This window comes from Podarcis vaucheri (genome assembly GCF_965113315.1).
Source record: "Podarcis vaucheri genome assembly, chromosome: 6".
In the NCBI taxonomy this organism is placed as follows: Eukaryota; Metazoa; Chordata; class Lepidosauria; order Squamata; family Lacertidae; genus Podarcis; species Podarcis vaucheri.
This window is the reverse complement of record NC_138764.1, coordinates 76,488,886-76,506,524: the sequence shown is the minus strand read 5'-3', so window position 1 is coordinate 76,506,524 and position 17,639 is coordinate 76,488,886. Positions and strand designations below refer to the sequence as shown.

The window sequence follows — 17,639 nt, the reverse complement described above, 5'->3', positions numbered from 1 at the left end:
CTGATGCACCAGAGTCAACAGTGGTGCAGGACATTGTTGCCTTGGGGAGGACCATGGGCCTGGAGGTCACGGAGGAGGACGTCTGCGAGCTGGTGGAGGGGCACGACGACGAGCTGACCACCGTGGAGCTGGTCGAACTGCAGGCAGAGGCTGCGCAGGAGCAGGTCTCACTGGAAGAGGAGGAAGCAACTGAGGAACGGCTGTCCTCCGAAAGACTGAGGGACATTTGCCAGAGGTGGAAGGAGGTGCAGACTTTTGCAGATCTACACCACCATGAGAAGCACGTGGCACATGACGCTGGGAACTTTTATGATACGAGGGTCATGTCGTATTTCAGGGACCTGCTGAAAAGGCGGATAAAGCAGCAGACTATGGACAGGTTCTTGACCAAGAAGCAAAGAGTGGAAGAGGAGCCTTCTTCAAGTGGTCCCCCAGAGTCTTAGAAAATGTACTGTATACTTTGTTGATTTTTAAATGTTTTTCTGTCATGTTTATAAAGTTAATTTATTTTCCCTTCAATTTTTGAACTGCTCTTTACAGTATGTGTGACTTTAAAGAGCAGTTAATAAACTGTTGTTGTACCAAATTTGGCTTTGTTTGGACTTTTTTTGACCATAGGAACGCATTAATTGATTTTCAATGCATTCCTATGGGAAACCGTGCTTCGCAAGACGAAAAATTCGCTAGACGACAAAAATTGCGGAACGAATTAATTTCGTCTTGCGGGGCACCACTGTATTTCAGCAGCCAACCTTCCCCAAGCTGAACTTTATTCACAGTTGAGAAAGCAGCTTACATGCTAAAGGCAAGATAGCAGTTCTTGAGAAGGTCATATGGAAGACAGGAAGCAACTGATAAATTGGAGCTGATATGAGCCTCATTCTTGGCAAGTTTTGATAGAGCCCAAAAGAGAAGCCAGGATACCACCCACTGCTATCTAGGAGACATAATATGTAGTCTAAGAGTGGCTAACCTGTGGCTTCCAGATGTTGTTGGACTCTACCTCCCATATGGCCCAGCAGGAGCCAATGGTCAAAGAATTTGGGAGTTATAATACCACAATATCTGGAAGGACACAAATTAGCCACCTGTGATGTAGTTCATCCACACTATTATTGCAGTCTCATTCACTGTGTTTCTCTCCCTTCTGTGATACAGCAAAAATACATGGGTTGTGGCTATCTATGCAATTTATTGAAGTGTAGAAAAACAAACTCAAAGCAATTAATAGAAGCAAAAACACATGATTAAAACAAAAGGTTAAAATTATCTGCTTTAATGGAAGAAGTATACTTTTGACTAGTCAGCAGAGAAGCTCATGCTCAAAGCCTGCCATACCTCCAAGAAGTCATTGCCCTCATTTTGTAGGATCTTTCCCTGCCTCCAGTGCTTCAGAAACCACTTGAGCTTCATGAAAAGGAGCAAGAAATTTTGCTTGAACTGCTGGGATTCCTGCACCAGAAGGTTCTTCTCCTGGCTCCAGAACTTTTGCTCCAGCCTCCTCTGAAGATTCAGACTCTGCAGCTCAAATTCTCGCCTCAAGAGGGCCTTCTGGTGATCTTCCTTCAACTGACAGAGGATGGGAAGAGATGGAAAGCAGGTGTGTTATAGGGAGAGAAGTAACAGGGTGAGTACACCAAAATAATCAAGGATTGCTGAGCAAAGAGGAGACATTCACATCCTTTTTAAAAGAATTTTCACATCCACACAAGTTCACTTTAGCTGCTCAGTTTTGGGGCTATGACTAGTTTTAGGGGGAATGAGTATTTTGGAAAGGACCAGGATGGTGGCAGACAGAGAAAGGATAGAAGCAGGATTGGTTTATGAGCACATGTCAGGGGTTACATCAATGAAAAACCACAAAGATGGCTTCTGGGCTAGGACATAGCCATCATCCTCCCCATCTCAAACTTCCAACTCAGTAAATGTCTTGACACTTCACATGCTTCCCAAAATTTCTGCAGCTAGAAATCCCAGACTTCTGGGGTTGCTACTTTTGTGTTTATCAACTGTATTTCCCAGGCAGCTGCAATTCATGCCTGTTGCCTAAATACAAAACTCACAGGTAAAATACACCCAGAGGCCTGACTAATAACTCCCGTGAATGGCCTTTTGCCACAATATTTTACTGGCACTTGTTGCTGTGGCTGATGCATCTGGGCAAATAGCTAAGTTCCAGACATGACTAGAGGATTCTAGTGATTGCCATTCATCACTCAGAACAAAGTAGGCAAGAGAACAAGAAGAACAAGGTTGAAGGTCCATCTAGTGCAGGACTGTGGCTCTTTTCACTGTGGCTGAACAGATGCCTATGGGAAGCAGAACCTCAGGACAACAGCACTCTCTCCACCTGGGATCCCCAGCAACAGAAGTATTTAGCCTCCAAGAGTGGAAGCAGAACACAGACTTCATGCCTAGTAACCATTAATAACCCAATTTTCCATGGATTTCTCTAGCAGTATTTTAAGCTCATCCAAATTGACAGCCATCACTATAACCCACAGAAGCAAATTCCACGATTTAACTGTGGGCTGTGCGAAGAATTACTTTCTTTTGTCTGTTCTGAATCTTCCAACATCCAGCTTCCAAGTTTGAGAGAGATTTGAGAGACAGAAGAGGTCTCACAAAGAATGGCTATCTTTATATGGAAGCTAGAGAACCCATAGCTGACTCCACCAATTCTGCTTGGCTGCTAGAGGACTGCCGAGTTCAGGTTTGTTTTGGGAGCAGGCTTGTTATGGATAATGTACTCTCAGCATGTTGAGGGGTCATATGGAAGCATTTGCCTCTTTCCTGGCAGCCAAACAAGGTAGCAGCTGCTTTGTGCTTTCATACAATGCTGCACTAGGATGTGCCTGAAGTAATGGGAGGGATTAAGCCCTGTGCCTTTAGTCCCTCCTGTACTCTTGTTGCATGTCTCATCTTCCAGCCTGGAGAGTGGCTCCAGGCAAATCTCACTGACCTGGCAGATTTTCTGGGTGAAGTTCTCTGCTTCCTCTTTCCTCAGTTGCCTCTCCTGGGAGAGCTGTTCTTGTAGGCCCCTCAAGCTCTCATTAGCCTCTGAAAGGACCAGTTGCAATTCTTTGATCTGCGGGGAATAGTTTAATCAAAGCCAACAACAGTCAGGTATGTCATCCTTGCAAAAACTAATCTCTCCATGTCTTTTTTAAAAAAAATATTTTTATTAAAGGCCCATGGAAGAACAGCCAACTTCTTGCAGGGAGTGACCTTGGCCTGTTGTCATGGTGAGGAACCTCCGATCTGTAGGTCAAGTTAGGCCCATTAGGCTATTTCCCCAGTCTCCAGCCATGTCCACTGTTTCTCACTTGTCATATGACATTGGGATAGGTAACACAAGATTTGTATATGGGCCATGCCATTCTTTTTTCCATCCACATGAAATGTGTTGATTTAGTATTTCTGCAGACAACTTATTCTCCCCGGAGTCTCCAGCCTTCTTGCCTCCCTTTGGAAACATAATCACAGACTTTGACACCTACCTCAGACACATAGGAGTCCTTCTCCTCTGGTTGATATGACTTGTAGCTCCGGTCAAGTTCCATGTTGGGATCCACATCCATGGTGGCGGTGCTATTGCTGCTGCTACTGCGGTAGAGATCAGAGGTCCTGCTCTCCGTGATGTCCCAGTCGGGGGGCTCCCTAAAGTCAGACTGCTGCATGCATGGGCAAGTTAATGAGAACAAACCAAAAGAGCAGAAAAGAAAAGAAAAAACAAACAAAACAATGGGTCTCAGGAACAATAAGAGCTACAAGACAACAAAAAGGATGAAGAGGAGGAGGAACTTCACTACCATGGCAGAAGACAAAGTGGAAAACAAAAGGAGACACAAAATGAGCAGACACGTGGGCTGGATTGTTTGGGGAGGGGGGAAAAGAGAAAGAGGGAAAAAATGTGCAAACACCAGTTATGGTGCCATGCAGTGCCTGGGGTGGGGCTAGTTGAGGGAGGAAGGGAGGGGGGCCAGGAGCATGCACAAAAATAGAACTCTGAAAAACTGGAGTGTGCTTCAGGAGGTTGCAACCCCTCCCCAGATCCCCTTCCCTTTCTTAGGTCTTACCTTAGATCAGGAGCAGCCATAGGGAATGGCAGCAGCATGTACCTGGCCTCCTGGCAACAGCAGCCGTACCGTTTACCAGAAGGGATGAACTGGAAGGGAGCCAGGTACTACATGGGCACATTGGTGGCACCAATGCGGTGCTGTTGCTGATGCAGCCCATACAATGCCACTACCTGCAAGCAGCAGCAATTCAATTGCCAGGAGGCCAGGTGTGCAGTGATGCTCCACTAGCTGCTGTTGTCCTAGACCAGTCTTCTCCAACTTAGTGTCCCCCAGATGATGATGGACTGCAGCTGGTACTAAATAATTCTTCAGCAGCAGCTGTAATGTGGTTTCCACTACTCAAAGCAATCTTCCTCCTGCCTCATGCACACTCCACTAAACCAGAGTCCTACCTTGTCACTAGCCACAGTTCCATGCAGTGAGCCAGTTGTTAGTTGTCATTTCAGAAAAGAGAGGCAGAAAAGGGAAGTTACATTAACAGGCCCAGGTTCTGATTTGTTAAAGCAGGAGAAAACAGCATGGGCAAATAAAGCAATAATCACTGCCAGGGAGTCACTGTTGACATCTCAGGGAAAGCCTCACCTGGAATTCAGAGCCATGAGCTTTCTGCAGAGCCTCTTTTGTGGAATCCTGGGAGCTGGCGCTTGGCAAGGAGTCCTTCTGGTCTTTCAGGTGGTCTCCAATGTAGTCCACCTTCCTCATGAAGGTGTTTAGCTCCTGCTGAAGGACCCCAAGCCTCATCAAAATGGCACTGATCAGCTTAGAGTCAGTCATACTCTCATTATCCATGGCGTCGCTCAGCACCAGCTCTGCACAGTCATTGTCCATGCAGAGCTTGAGACTGGAGGTGAAGCCATTGGCATCAGAGATCAGGACATCAATGGCTTTGCTGACAAGCGCAGCCTGGTCCCTGATGTCAAGGAGGGTCTCAAAGTCCTTGGACTTGAGAAGCCTGCAGGGGCTGCTTTCATGCGACTTGCTAAAGCCATTGCCAGGTGCTCTCTCCTTGGCATCATTCTCTCCCCCAATGGGCACCTCTCTCCAAAGTGACGTTGGGATGCACTGGGCAGAGTCACCAGCCTCAGCATCCGTCTCCAGCATGGGCCGAGTGGTCTGGCAGGAAGCAAGGTCACAGCGCTGCAAGTTGGAGAGCAGGACACGGTTCTCATACTGGAGCTTCTTAACCTTGCCACTTAGCTCACTGATTTGGACCTTGGCCGTGGCCAGTTCTTCTTGGGAGGTCTCACTAATCACTGAGCAGCTGTCCTCAGACAGAGTGATGTCCAGGTCATGGTCTGACTTGTACTTATTGAGCTCATTCATGAGGAGCTTGTTCTGCTCCTCCAACTCCATCAGTGAGCGCCTCAGCAGTTCTGCCTCCTCCTCCACAAACTGCAAGTGCCGCCTAAGCTCCACCACACTGTCCCCAGAGTCCCCGCAGTTTGTCATGGAGAAGGCAAACCGGATGTCTTGCCCTAAGAGTTCTTTGTCTCCTTGGCCCCTCATGTCTTCCATCTCTGCTCTCAGCCCTCGGTTCTCAACCTCAAGCTCTACTATCCTCCGGCTCAAGATGTTGGCTTCTTCCTCTACAAGCTTCAGGTGGACTTTTAGCTCTGCCTCTCTGGAATGAGGGGAGTCAGCCAGTTCCTCTATGGAGAGGGAGCTCTCCAGGTCCCCATACAAGGATCTGTACTTCGTCAGCTCCTCCTTCATACTGTCGTTCTCTTTGGCTAACTTGGTCAGTTTCTTGCACATCAGAGCAGATTCCTCCTTAGCAAAATGCAATTGACACTTGAGGTCTGCGCTGTCCTCCTAGCATAAAAGAAAGGTACAAACGGTGCAAGCATTACTAAAAACGACACTTTGGGCAGGGTGCTCTGTGCAAAACAGATTATCCTTGAGGCTAACCTTTATTATGGCATGACGGTTAAAACTAACAATCCACATCCTTGAACTTTGTAACATCTACATCCATGTCACACAGGCAAGCCAAGATGGGGCAAAATCTGCTGGCCATCTTGTTTGTTTCCAGTGATTAACCTCTTTATCTCAATGATCCTGGAATATTGTCTTGCTTCCCTTTTGCTTGAGTGGCGGAAAGTTTGGTATACCTTATGCTAGGGGCAGCCTATGTGTTGCCTGGCAGATGTAGCTGGACTACAATTCCCATCATCCTTGACCACTGGTTGTGCTAGCTAGGGCTGAAGGGAATTGGAGTCCAAGAACATCAGGAGGGCACGATGTTGGCTAGCCCTGCCCAATAAGGAACCAGTTCCTTTTACACGAGTACACTGTGGTATCAGTTTTACTACCTTTGAAGTATACATGTGAGCCTTCCTACACACACTGCAGATTGATTGTTTCCAGATACAATACAAGATTTGACACTCCTGCTTTAGCTAGTCTGGTCCCTTCTGCCCCCAAAGTAGCCCCCTCAGGAACTTTCCGACACAAGTGGCAACAGTTTATAGAAAATAGTGTTTCCCTTGCCATTCCAGTCCTCAAGGCCAGAATGGTCACACTTTTCAATTTCTAGAAACTTGTCCTTTGGGCTACATTCTGTAGAATATAAACAGAATGAACAAATCTAGTAATAGAACAGCTTTGCCCTGGGTCCACAGTGTTGCACATCTCTAAGTTAGCTTAAACTCTGACACACAAAGACTGCATTTTTAGGCTGTACAATTTACATCTATAATCTGTGATACTATTTGCAAGAAAAAATAAAATAAGGCTTATTTTGTCTGTGGATTAAAAGTGCCAGCTCAAACACAAGGGGTTTTTTATTGGTATGGCTTCGAACAAAGAAAGCCTTGTCACAGAACTCTTTAAGTATTTGGTCTTTCCTGAAGTTCAATAACTGAGGGGAGATGAGAGGGGAATAAGATTGGGCCCCCAACTCCAAAACTGGGGTGGAGAAGACTTGTCACTCCCCAAGTAGATCACCCTGCCTCATATTACTATCATGTGAAAATGCATATGCTGTGTACTCCCATGCGTGTTTGCTCAGAACAAAGCCCCACTATGCTCAGCTGAACTTATTGCTAGTTTGGAGTTTGGGGCTACAATTCTAAACAGATCCTTAAAAGAGGCCAGCTGTCTAAGACGAACACTGGCCAAAGGAACACCACTCCCACCAGGAGAAGAGAGATTCGTCTCTCCCATAATTTTGAAAATTTGAATCTTATACAGATGAAGATTTTGTGCTTAACCCAGAATGAAGAGGGTAGTTTGCTAGGGAAGGAGACAGTCAGTCTGACAGACTAATCTGAATAATTTTAAACATATACTTTTGATATATTCACCAACAAAGAAATACACCCTCCACCCAAAAGTAAAGAATCGATCAGCTATTAAAAGGAACAATTGCATCCATACAAAGAGAAATACTATAAATGAGACTCAAATGATCCAGAATCACCCACATTCTGGATAATCTATTTTGCATATGTGATATTTCCAGAGCTGTACTACTAATTTTTAATGGACTATATTGGGTTCTGAGGGGGTGAAGTACAGGACTTTGAGAACCAGAGATGATCTGAAGCAGATACAATGTATCCTTTTCCATAACGTTATATTATCTCCTGTCCCCAAACTGCAAATGAACTGATCCATCACTGTCTACAACACACAGTATTTTCTTCCTACCCCCTTCTTAATTTTCCTTTCCTTAAGATTTCAGTAATTGCCCCGAGAGGCACACTAAATATGATGTGTGTGATCTGTGATTGGATCTCCCAATGCCTTTTTGTTTTCCTAAAATAAGCCACAGGGGATTATTTGGATTTGGACAATTGCACTTGGGGTGGGGGAATTGAGAGTTTAACACTTTGCCCATCAACTGTTTCCCCAAGGGGAATCCTTCCTCTCCAAGCTGCAATTAGCTGCAAAGAAAGAGAAAAATCAGGTAGCTCTATGCACCCTTCAGAACTAACAACCAGTTTGCCGAAGGTTCAGTAATGGAAAGGTTTAGTCATGCTCCAGGTTTCAAGAGAAGGAAAAAATTCTAAGGAGTCAACTTGCAATTGGTTACTGATTTAGCAAACAGAAGAGAGCTGATCAAATTCCAAAGTATCTAATTCTCCATCTATCCTAGCATCATCTTCAAGTCCTCCACCAAATGCTTATGTTCACATGATCACAAAAAAACCATGATGCATTTAGTACTAAGTGGCATGGTCAGGACAGCCTGTTCAATACATTTTTTAAATGTATGTTTGAATCAACTCTAAGATTATGTAGGACCGCTGGGGGCAGGTTGAAGTGGGTAAGGTTAAGGAAACAGAACCTTTTTGACCTTTCTAGGTCTTACGAGGGCTTGCTCCTAAATAAACCCCACAGATGAAACCAAGGCACGGTTTTTGTATGTGTGAATTCACCTCAAAGGCGGAGCAACGTGCTGAAACAGAGGAAAACATTTCCCTTTTGAAAGGCCCCATGACATGGCAGGGAAGGAGGAAGTCAGCTTTTACAGTTGGGAGTGTGTTTTGGCTCATTCCAAAACAGAGCCAAATAACTGTGACTAAATGCACATTGCTAACGGTTGAATCTGTTCTCTTCCCTGCAAAAGACAAGGGCAGAGAGAAATCCCCGCTCTGCTCTCACAGATCTCCCAATGCCTCCCCTCCCCCGCCCCACAACCCCCGCCCTCCAAACCGTTAGGAAATACTATACAGTTTGGAGACTTATTTGCTCAAATTCCCTGTGGAACTCTGAGGATTTGAATTTTCCCCTCAAGGAATATTACCTCATAAGAAATGACTGTTTGGTTATAAAATTAGTTCATTTCCTGTTTCCATAGCTCACTGAGGGAGGGAAAAAAACTGACAAATTCCTCCCCAGAAAAGAAACTCTCCACCAGGCACTCAATGCCTCCTTTGCAGATGGCCAATACAGTGTGAACATTCAGTTGCAACGGTCAGGCCTGACATTGCATCAGCCACAGTTGAAAAAGGCAGCTATTATTAACTCTCTAGAATGTCCTGCATTGTTGTCCTTGCGCATGCAAAAAAATTCACCGCACCAGATCCAGGCACAGAAAAATCTCACATGAAAGAGAAGAAAAGACAGTGACTGTTTATCCTTTGACGCAAGCAAGTGAGCATTCATGCTGCTTTGGAATTCTAAGCACAGCCTCCACACCAAGGTTCAATGGAAATCCTGCACAGCAAAGTTAACTTACAAAACGTAATGCTTTTGGAGCCTGGTTTTCAAATGCTTGAACATCCCTCAAGGGGTTTAAATGTCAAGAAGACTTCAGGCTGAGGCCATATGGATGTGGGCATTGTAGCTGTAGTGCTCCCAGTTTGGAGATTTAATACCAAATCAAGGAGCCTGCCCCGCAACGATGAATTTTACTGCTACTAGCAGTACTAGTAGTAGTATTAGCCTCCTTCGGCCATACAGATTTGAAGAGATGAGCTGCTATCTGTTTACCGGGATCTATTTACCCCACCCTTTGTGAACATTTATCTCAAGGAAGTTTACAATAGAATTTAAAATCCAAAACAAACAACATGAAAGATATCCTATAAAACTCAGGAGTCCAAAAAGAAGGTATGAGTCAAATGGACAGGGGGACAGGGTACCCCTACAAAGCACAAATTTAATCCCAGTCCCAGTCCCACTCTCCTCTCCCTATATATCCATATCCTCAACAATACTTCTTCATGCCTCCCATCCCTTTCCCTTGTTTTCGGATTTAAAGAAACACAGACCACGTGCAATTTGGCAAACTGCATAAAGCATTTAAATTGAGGTGATTTTTGAACACTGGCCATATTTATGTTATTTATTCAAAGAGCATTTTTTTGGACATAGAATTCCAAGCACAGCTACACAGAAAGTTTAGCTACAATATTTTATTTGTACTCAACAACTGCTAATCTATCAGCCTGGAACCACCAATTAAACATATGGCTGCCAAGCATTTGCACAGAGAAGGTAGATGGACCTTGTACAGTAATTTTCTGCTAAGGTTCTTTTTCATTTCACACAAATCATATATTTATATGTAGCTAGATGTTTTTCCAAAAAAGGGGGTTGTGCAGAGCATGCTTGCAAAAGTGTGTGTGTACATAATAGTCTTATTCATATATTTAAGTGCAGCAGACCAATATAGGTGAACAGGAAGTCTAAGAACTCTCAGGAAGAGTGAGGAGACTGGGAATTCAAACAGACTCAGATTACAGTGTATAAACTTTCTCCTAGGACGCTACATCCTCCCTACAGATAATTATTCTCTTTGCCTGATAATAGAAGTGTCAGAAAAGGGAAAGCGCTGATGCAACATGGACTAGATCGTCTTTCCAGATGTTCTGATAGTACGTCTTATAACTGTACAAATGGAGGATCTTCAAAAGGACTGCTTCAAACACTGTAAATTCCCACATGGAAAGCACTTCATATGCGTTGCCTAATATTTAAGCTCTGCTAAAATACCATTAATAAAACTCACCCATCAACCCACACCCAGTTCAGAACTCTTCCTAGGGTGTGGTGGAGGCTAATGCTTGTGACCCTATCCTTTCATCAACATTTATGGTATATAAAGCTGCAGTGTATATTACAGGACAAACCTTGGTCTTAGTTACAGCAGCATTTGAGGGAGACATGCCTGTAATTATTTCTGTGAAGATGATAAGTCTACCACTGCTTCAATCTATCATGTGCTATAAGCATGCATAGGTGCTATTGTTCCTTAAATGTATCTGGACAAAAGCATGAATATACAGTACCTGCCAGATCACTGCTAACTGGCCAAAATGAGGAAGGTGCGAAGTTTCAGCAGAACCATGTGCATTTCCCCCAGCTATTTGTGTAACAAATGGTTGTATTCTGAATACAATTTTAATTTTGGTTTCAATTTGGGCTTCAAGAGAGGCAGGAACTCAATTTAAAAATTACCAATGCAACGCAATGGACTGGAATTCATTCCAGCTTTGTTTTATTCTGTCACCAAGCTATTTCCTTTGCATCACTGCATCTTTCTAATGCCACCCCCTGGCATTATTACAGGGGATTTGGATAATGTATTCCAGATATTCCACTGCTACTCAGGGTCAACCAACGCGATGCAGAGCATTTAACCACTAGAATCCAAGAATCGAATGCAAAGGCAATTTTAAAATAATAATAAAAATGCCAGCCTGTTCTTCTACCTGATTAAAATGTGGTCAGTACCTTTCTGTATAAAAAATAATAATTGCACAAGCACAGAAACAAAAATATCACTGGTGCACAGTTTCAACATCAGCTTTTATCCTTTGCATCATGGTACCAGCTGCACTTGAGGGCATATAGGATAACCTTTCACTTTTCAGAAAGTAAAAATATTTATTTGCCAGAGCATGTTGCAACTGGTAAATATGCCGAGGCAGGTGACATGCTGGAACATTTGAAAATTCGAAGGCCTGTTGCCTATTCCTCTTACAGCGCACACCTCTGCTTGAACCCTAACAGCTAAAAGTGGCATCTATTGCAAGAGAAACAAGGCAGGGCTCTCTGCTTTGCTTACCTACAAAATAAAAAATAAAAGATCCCGAACTTGCACTGCATACTAGCACGGTGGGTCCACTACCCAGGACTCTATGGTGAGAAAATAATTACGGGCAATGGTCAGTTCTATCCCCTCCTTATCTTGAAAAAAGATATTTGCACAACTTTCTTGCTAGGGGGAATAGGGCTGGCACCCTATGCCAGGTCATGCACACAATAAGCTGAACATACCTAGTTTAGGTACATTCCAATAGCTGGTGTTAAGACAACTAAGGCAAATATGTTTGCTAAGGCAAACACATTCCACATATCTGTTCCTCAGGAATTGAAGACCAGCCGAAATGTACATTTTGAAGTAGCCAGGTGCTAAGTCAGCTCACTGTTGCATATAGACTGGTCTATTACTCAGACTAGCTGTGGTCCTCCAGGTTATGATCATTCTCAGCCCTGCTAGCAAAGTTCCTTTTCACTGGAGGTGCCAGGGATTGAACTTAGGACGCTCTTTATGCAAAGTGTGTTGCTCTACCAGTGAGCTGGAGGGTCTCCCTTGATGGGGTTAAGAGAAAGAGAAGGTCGTCCTCTGGTACAAGGTGAAGCAACTACACGAGTGCCCAGCACTTCAGCCCTTCCGGCAAGTGCATTTTGCAAGCTGCTTTGCAGGAACGTGTTAGGTACCTGGACAGATGACTTCTTGTCTGTCTTCCCAAGAGAACGTGATCCTCTTTTCTTCAGAGAATTCTGAAACAGAAGAGGTAATGGAAAGGATAGTTATTTACTGAATTTATTTCCAGCAAAGTTTCACAATACGTTGCACACATTGATCAAAATTATTTTTACGTGATGAATCTGTTAAAGAGGCAATGAGTTTAAGTAATATGAGCCCTTCATTAATGAAATATTGTGAATTATATGGATATTTAACAAAAGTATTCATTTTCATAACTACATCACTCTTTCTATATCCTACCATATTGTCTTTTATTACAACCCATATATTTCTTTGTTCTTCAGAACTTATCAAAACCATACCAAGCAATATATTATAGAAAGAGTCTGCATTTCCACAAATTTATTCTATTTTAGGCCCATTTCTCTTGAGCTTATATAGTATTTTGACATTAAAGCCAACTCCTAAAGTTTGTTGATCCAGTCAGCAGCTGGGAGTACTTTTAGGGGCTTCCTTTTTTTTTTTTTTAGCATTCTACATTTTTACTCCCAGAATCCTATATAAGTTTAATTCTGTATGTTTTGTATTTATTGAATGACACATATAATTTAGCAACAAAATTAATGACGCTGTATTATATTGTAATGTCTCAGATATTAACTTTGTAATAATCTTTAAGCACACACAAAAATGGAATTAAAAAAAACCTAGAAAACGAGCTGAGCGCTATTAACAGGCACAAGTCCTTAACATATTCCTCCTCCTTTTCTATCACCGTGAGTAAGGGCATTATCCTTCACTCACAAACTTCTGTAGAAACTGACATGGCTGGAGTCCACAACAGTCTGAGATTCCACTTCCCCACCCTTAAAAAAAAAGAGAGAGTATTTCTGCCCAACAGCAATAGTATGCATAATACAGTGGTACTTTGGTTTTTGAACATCTCCATTGATGAACATTTCGGTTTTGAACGCACCTCGGAAGTCAAACATGCCACGCGGCTTCCGCTGAGTGTGAGATCCTGGGGCCTAGCTGTCGGCTGTTGAGTTTTCGGTTTTCGAAAGTTTCAGAACTCGGTCTTCAAGAACGGATTACGTTCGAAAACCAAGGTACCACTGTACTTTTAAAAAGGAATCTGACAAGACATTTCCTAAGACTGGCAAGGTTTCACTAAACTTTGACCATTTCATGAGAACCCAAGCAGGAGGAGTGAAGGAAATAAGTATGAGTGAAGCTGAGAAGGCTTTTCTTGAGCCCAGTGAGGGTGGGCCAGTGAAGAAAATGGCCATGCGACAGAAAAGCATGGTAATGCAGTGTATATCTCATTATTAACAATCACCAGTCACATCGCAACAGCATTTAATCTGAATCTAGTTTTAAGGAAGTTTGGACTGGCATCTGGAGTAGGCAAGCATCGCACACTTTCTGCATAAACTGAAGTAAGTGTGGACCACAGGGCTGGACCATAATGGTAGAAGTGGAACAATTGCACCAGAGCCTATGTCTGTCTGCAAGGGGCCATCTTGCCTCCATTTACTCACTGCTATTGCACCCACTGTCTGCCTCGCCACCTCTGTCTGTTGTGATATACAAATATGTATATTAAAACTAACAAATGATTTTAATTCAGCATGGGTTTTGGGTTTTTTTTAAGTTCCTGCACTCCTTTGGGGGATGGGGAGGGACCCTTTCTGAAAACCGCACCTGGGTCTTCCCCATCACCTTAATCCAACCTTGGTTGTTATGCTTTAAATGTCACAACTTGTATTCAGGTGTGCTATGCATTAATAGAAGCCAGCGGATGAGGGTGGGTGGGATATTCCCGAGTGATAATTAAAGCTCTTGGAAATCCATGCGTGACTTTTGTTGAAAACTGTCGTTTTGATCTGGGCAGGCACAATTCCTGTGCGCAAAGCCAGAAGAGCAGCATACACAAATGACTCTAGCTTTCCTGACAAAATTGGAAAATAGAAGCCACTTCGTATGGGAATCGACACATCTCTATAGCTAAGTGGTGTCGTCTGACATTTGGAGAGCAGCAGAAACACATCCTACATAAAAACACAAAGGAAAGGAAAGCACTGTAGAGAATAAGGTGCCATATCTGAGATATCAAAGGTCGAGATTTCTTTATAAAGGGCTAGAATGCTTTGAAGATTCTTGATCATATGGGCACAGCCTGGCTATTCATAGTCAAGACATGTGCTTTCAAGTTGGAGAAAAGAATAACAGTGCAAGGTCCAATGAAAAAAAGATTACATCTTAATCACCTTGGCTGAAGCTTTACAGAAAAACCACCTTTGCAAGGCTCAGACAAAATGCAAGCAGTTGATTATTACCTTATATTTCCAAGTCACTATGCTTCCCATAAACTAGGGTCTCCTCCCTTCTATTTGCACGTTAAACCACTTTTTTTTGGGGGGGGGGTGTTGAATCAATGCCCCAGTAGCCTAGTAATCATTGGAATGCCTTATTCGCCAGGTAGTTAACAAACCAGATTAAGTCTTCCAACAAAACAAGAGATAGAAGTATTCCGAGATTCTATTCACTCTCCCAGTAGAACACTGAATTGGGGAGACGACAATGAATCCATCAATTTGGAACCCAACTGTTGTGTTCGCATTATGTTGTATAGGAATTGGTAACATCCAGTGATGAAAGCTATCATTATTCTGTGCCAAGCAAGTAGCAGGGGGCACACTGGGTTGTTCAATGTTCAGAATTCCTCTGATTATCTGATGCTGGGAATAAACAACGGCAGAGCTGCTTGCCTTCATACCCTGCCTTTGTCTGATGCAGCAAGATAACATGTATGTCCAGATTCCAAAGGAACAAGGATCGTACAATTTTAAAGTGGCTTTAGAAATTGGCTGTGCTTGATTCAGAACTTCCTCTCCCTCCTCCTTTTGTCAGGAGCTGCTAGGATCTGTGGGGTGGCTGCCCCATATGGTGAACCACTGGACTCAGAGATTGCAGCCTTTTTGGCAAAGAACCAGAGAGAAATTCACATTCCTTTGGTTGTTCTTCAGTCCTGACTTCTGACTTGCTCTATGCCTATGGCTTATTACTTGACTTGCCCTCACACTGGTGCCCACAGCCCAGCCCTGGCATCCTCATAACAGATGACAGCACAATCCTAACCAGGTCTACTCAAAAACAAGCCCTAATGGGGTTGCAGTCAAGTAAGTGGGTTCAGTGCATCAGCCTATCTGCCACCCTTTGTGTCAGAGAAGAAGAAGCCCACGTGGTCACAGAAGATACCACATTTGTCTTGGGAGTGTGGAGACCTGGGCTTAAATTCCAGCTCAGCCAGGGATTCATTGGGCAGAAAGAGGTACGCTGCCACCACTAAGCCTCATTCCCCAACCAGCAAGTCTGAAATAAAACACAAATTTGCTGTGATTAGGATTATAATGTCATGGAGAACAGGGCTATCAATGACTGCTAGCCACAATGGCTGTCTTCTAACTCTGCTGTTGGAGGTATGTCTCTGGATGCCAAGTCACTGGGAATCGTAAGTGGGAAGAGTGCTGCTCTGCTCCGTTCCTTCTTGCAGGTTTCTCACAGGCACATGGTTAACCACTGTGAGAACAGGATGCTAGACTAGATAGGTCACTGGCCTGATCCAGCACAGCTCTCCTTATAAGACATCTTATGCCCTCAAATTTATTTTACTACTAGGTAAGACTATAGCCTTTTGCTGGGCCAGCTTTTGAAGCTCCAAATCTTGTAAATACTTGCCAATAAAAGGTTTCTCCTTGCCTAATTTATGTCTCTCTTCTGCCTCCTAACAAGCACCTCCTCACTCTGCAGGAGAGACGGAATGCAGCCAGTGCTATTAAAACGCTCGCTATAATGAAAAGCTGGTCTGCCGCTCTAATACTCCCACAAAGCGTTCAGTAAACCAAGCAGGGAGATACGCATCAATAAAAGTCATAACACAGGTCAGAATGATGCCCCTTGGACGCCATTCTGTCCACATATAGTGAGCCAAAAATATTCAAAAGCTGGTGCTACAGCTCCATAGCCAAGAAATGCTGCTGTGAAATGTGAGCCGCTGCTTGTGCCAACGCTCAGAGATCCAGGCCACTCCTATTAAGGACAAACCTATTCTTCAAAAGCCACAGCTTCTCTCAGTGGCTTGGCACACCCTAGACAGAAAGCTGGAGGTCCAAGGGAGGGATATGGAGACAGCAGCACCCAAACAGTGCTGCTTGATCCCATCTCCAGTAGAAATCCAACACATTTGCACCACAGCAGTAAATGATCCCTGATGAGGTTGGTGAGCCAGCCATTCCAGCTCCCACCCTTCCACACAAGCCAAAAAAAAGAACAAGCCAGTGATGAATTTCACCAAGGCCAAGAACACACACCCAGCAAGCTGCCTGTGAGATAGAGGCTAGTTGGCTCTGTTTGCCGGACAGACAGCTTTGCGGGGTCCCTTCTGCAGCAGTCTAGAATTCCTTGTAGTGTTTTAGCACTTCCAACCTCCACAGACTATGGCAACCCATTCTGGTGGTCTCCACTCAGAGCTACAGGTATGCAGTGGTCATATTTTTCTGTAAACTGCCTTGAGTGTTTTTTTTTATTATAACCAGCAGTATATAAATTCTATGAAATAAGTAATAAATAAATGCATGTTTTTATGGTTTATTTATTGGACAAAGGACCCAGCATTCTGAATACCGAGCTCTTAAAAGCTGAAGAGTGTACGAATAACGCACAGGGTAGTAGAAGAAGGGGTCAGAGGATTTCCAGTGGTCAGGGGGGCCTGTCTTTAATGACCTTCACCATGATTACAAAAAGCACAATGATGCAAACAAGTGATCATGTGCAAGGATGCAATTTTAAAAAAATATAAAAAGCAAGAGAGAAATGTGCAAAACGCAAAACAAATTGCAGAATGAAGTTGGGGTTTTTTGCACAGGACATGGCTCACTATGAGTCAGGAGTCCAATGTTTGTTTTATCACAGAATATGTACAAGTGCAGAGCAAATAGCTGGTTTTCCACAATGAGTGAGGGGTGTAAGAAGAGGAAATGCTCCCCCCCATTTTTCCAGGGGAACTTCCTGTCGATGGACATGCTGCATCAGCAGTGCAGGAGAATATAATAGTTATAGTCACTCTGTCATCACAACAAGCAATTCCCATGACCAGCATTGCGCTGCCGAGTTGGCTGCCACCACTGGCTGCCAGACTGGATCTGGCTGGTTTTATAACTGCTTTGGCTGCCCTGCTGTTTTCAATGCCCCCCCCTTTTTTTGCTGCAGTTTGTGCACATTCGATAGCAAAAGCTAACAAATGTGATTAAATGTGACTGCTACCATGTTGATGCAACCAGACACACACATAAGCTCCCTTTCAGACCCCTCCAGGCTCCAGCATAAAC

At 43.7% G+C, this 17,639-nt stretch overlaps 1 protein-coding gene across 4 annotated transcripts in view; it reads right to left on the bottom strand.

Moving 5' to 3' along the window:
* Positions 1-17,639, bottom strand: part of MTCL2 (microtubule crosslinking factor 2) — a 97,665-nt gene that overhangs the window by 36,005 nt on the left and 44,021 nt on the right. For 3 of the 4 annotated variants that reach the window (XM_082228623.1, XM_082228626.1, XM_082228625.1), the window contains exons 4-8: positions 12,258-12,320; positions 4,665-5,894; positions 3,501-3,674; positions 2,963-3,088; positions 1,339-1,569 (exon numbers count right to left, since the gene is read on the bottom strand). In XM_082228623.1, coding sequence (XP_082084749.1) covers positions 1,339-1,569; positions 2,963-3,088; positions 3,501-3,674; positions 4,665-5,894; positions 12,258-12,320 — 1,824 coding nt within the window. The remainder of the gene's footprint in view (positions 1-1,338; positions 1,570-2,962; positions 3,089-3,500; positions 3,675-4,664; positions 5,895-12,257; positions 12,321-17,639) is intronic. The other variant, XM_082228624.1, reaches the window with a different exon arrangement.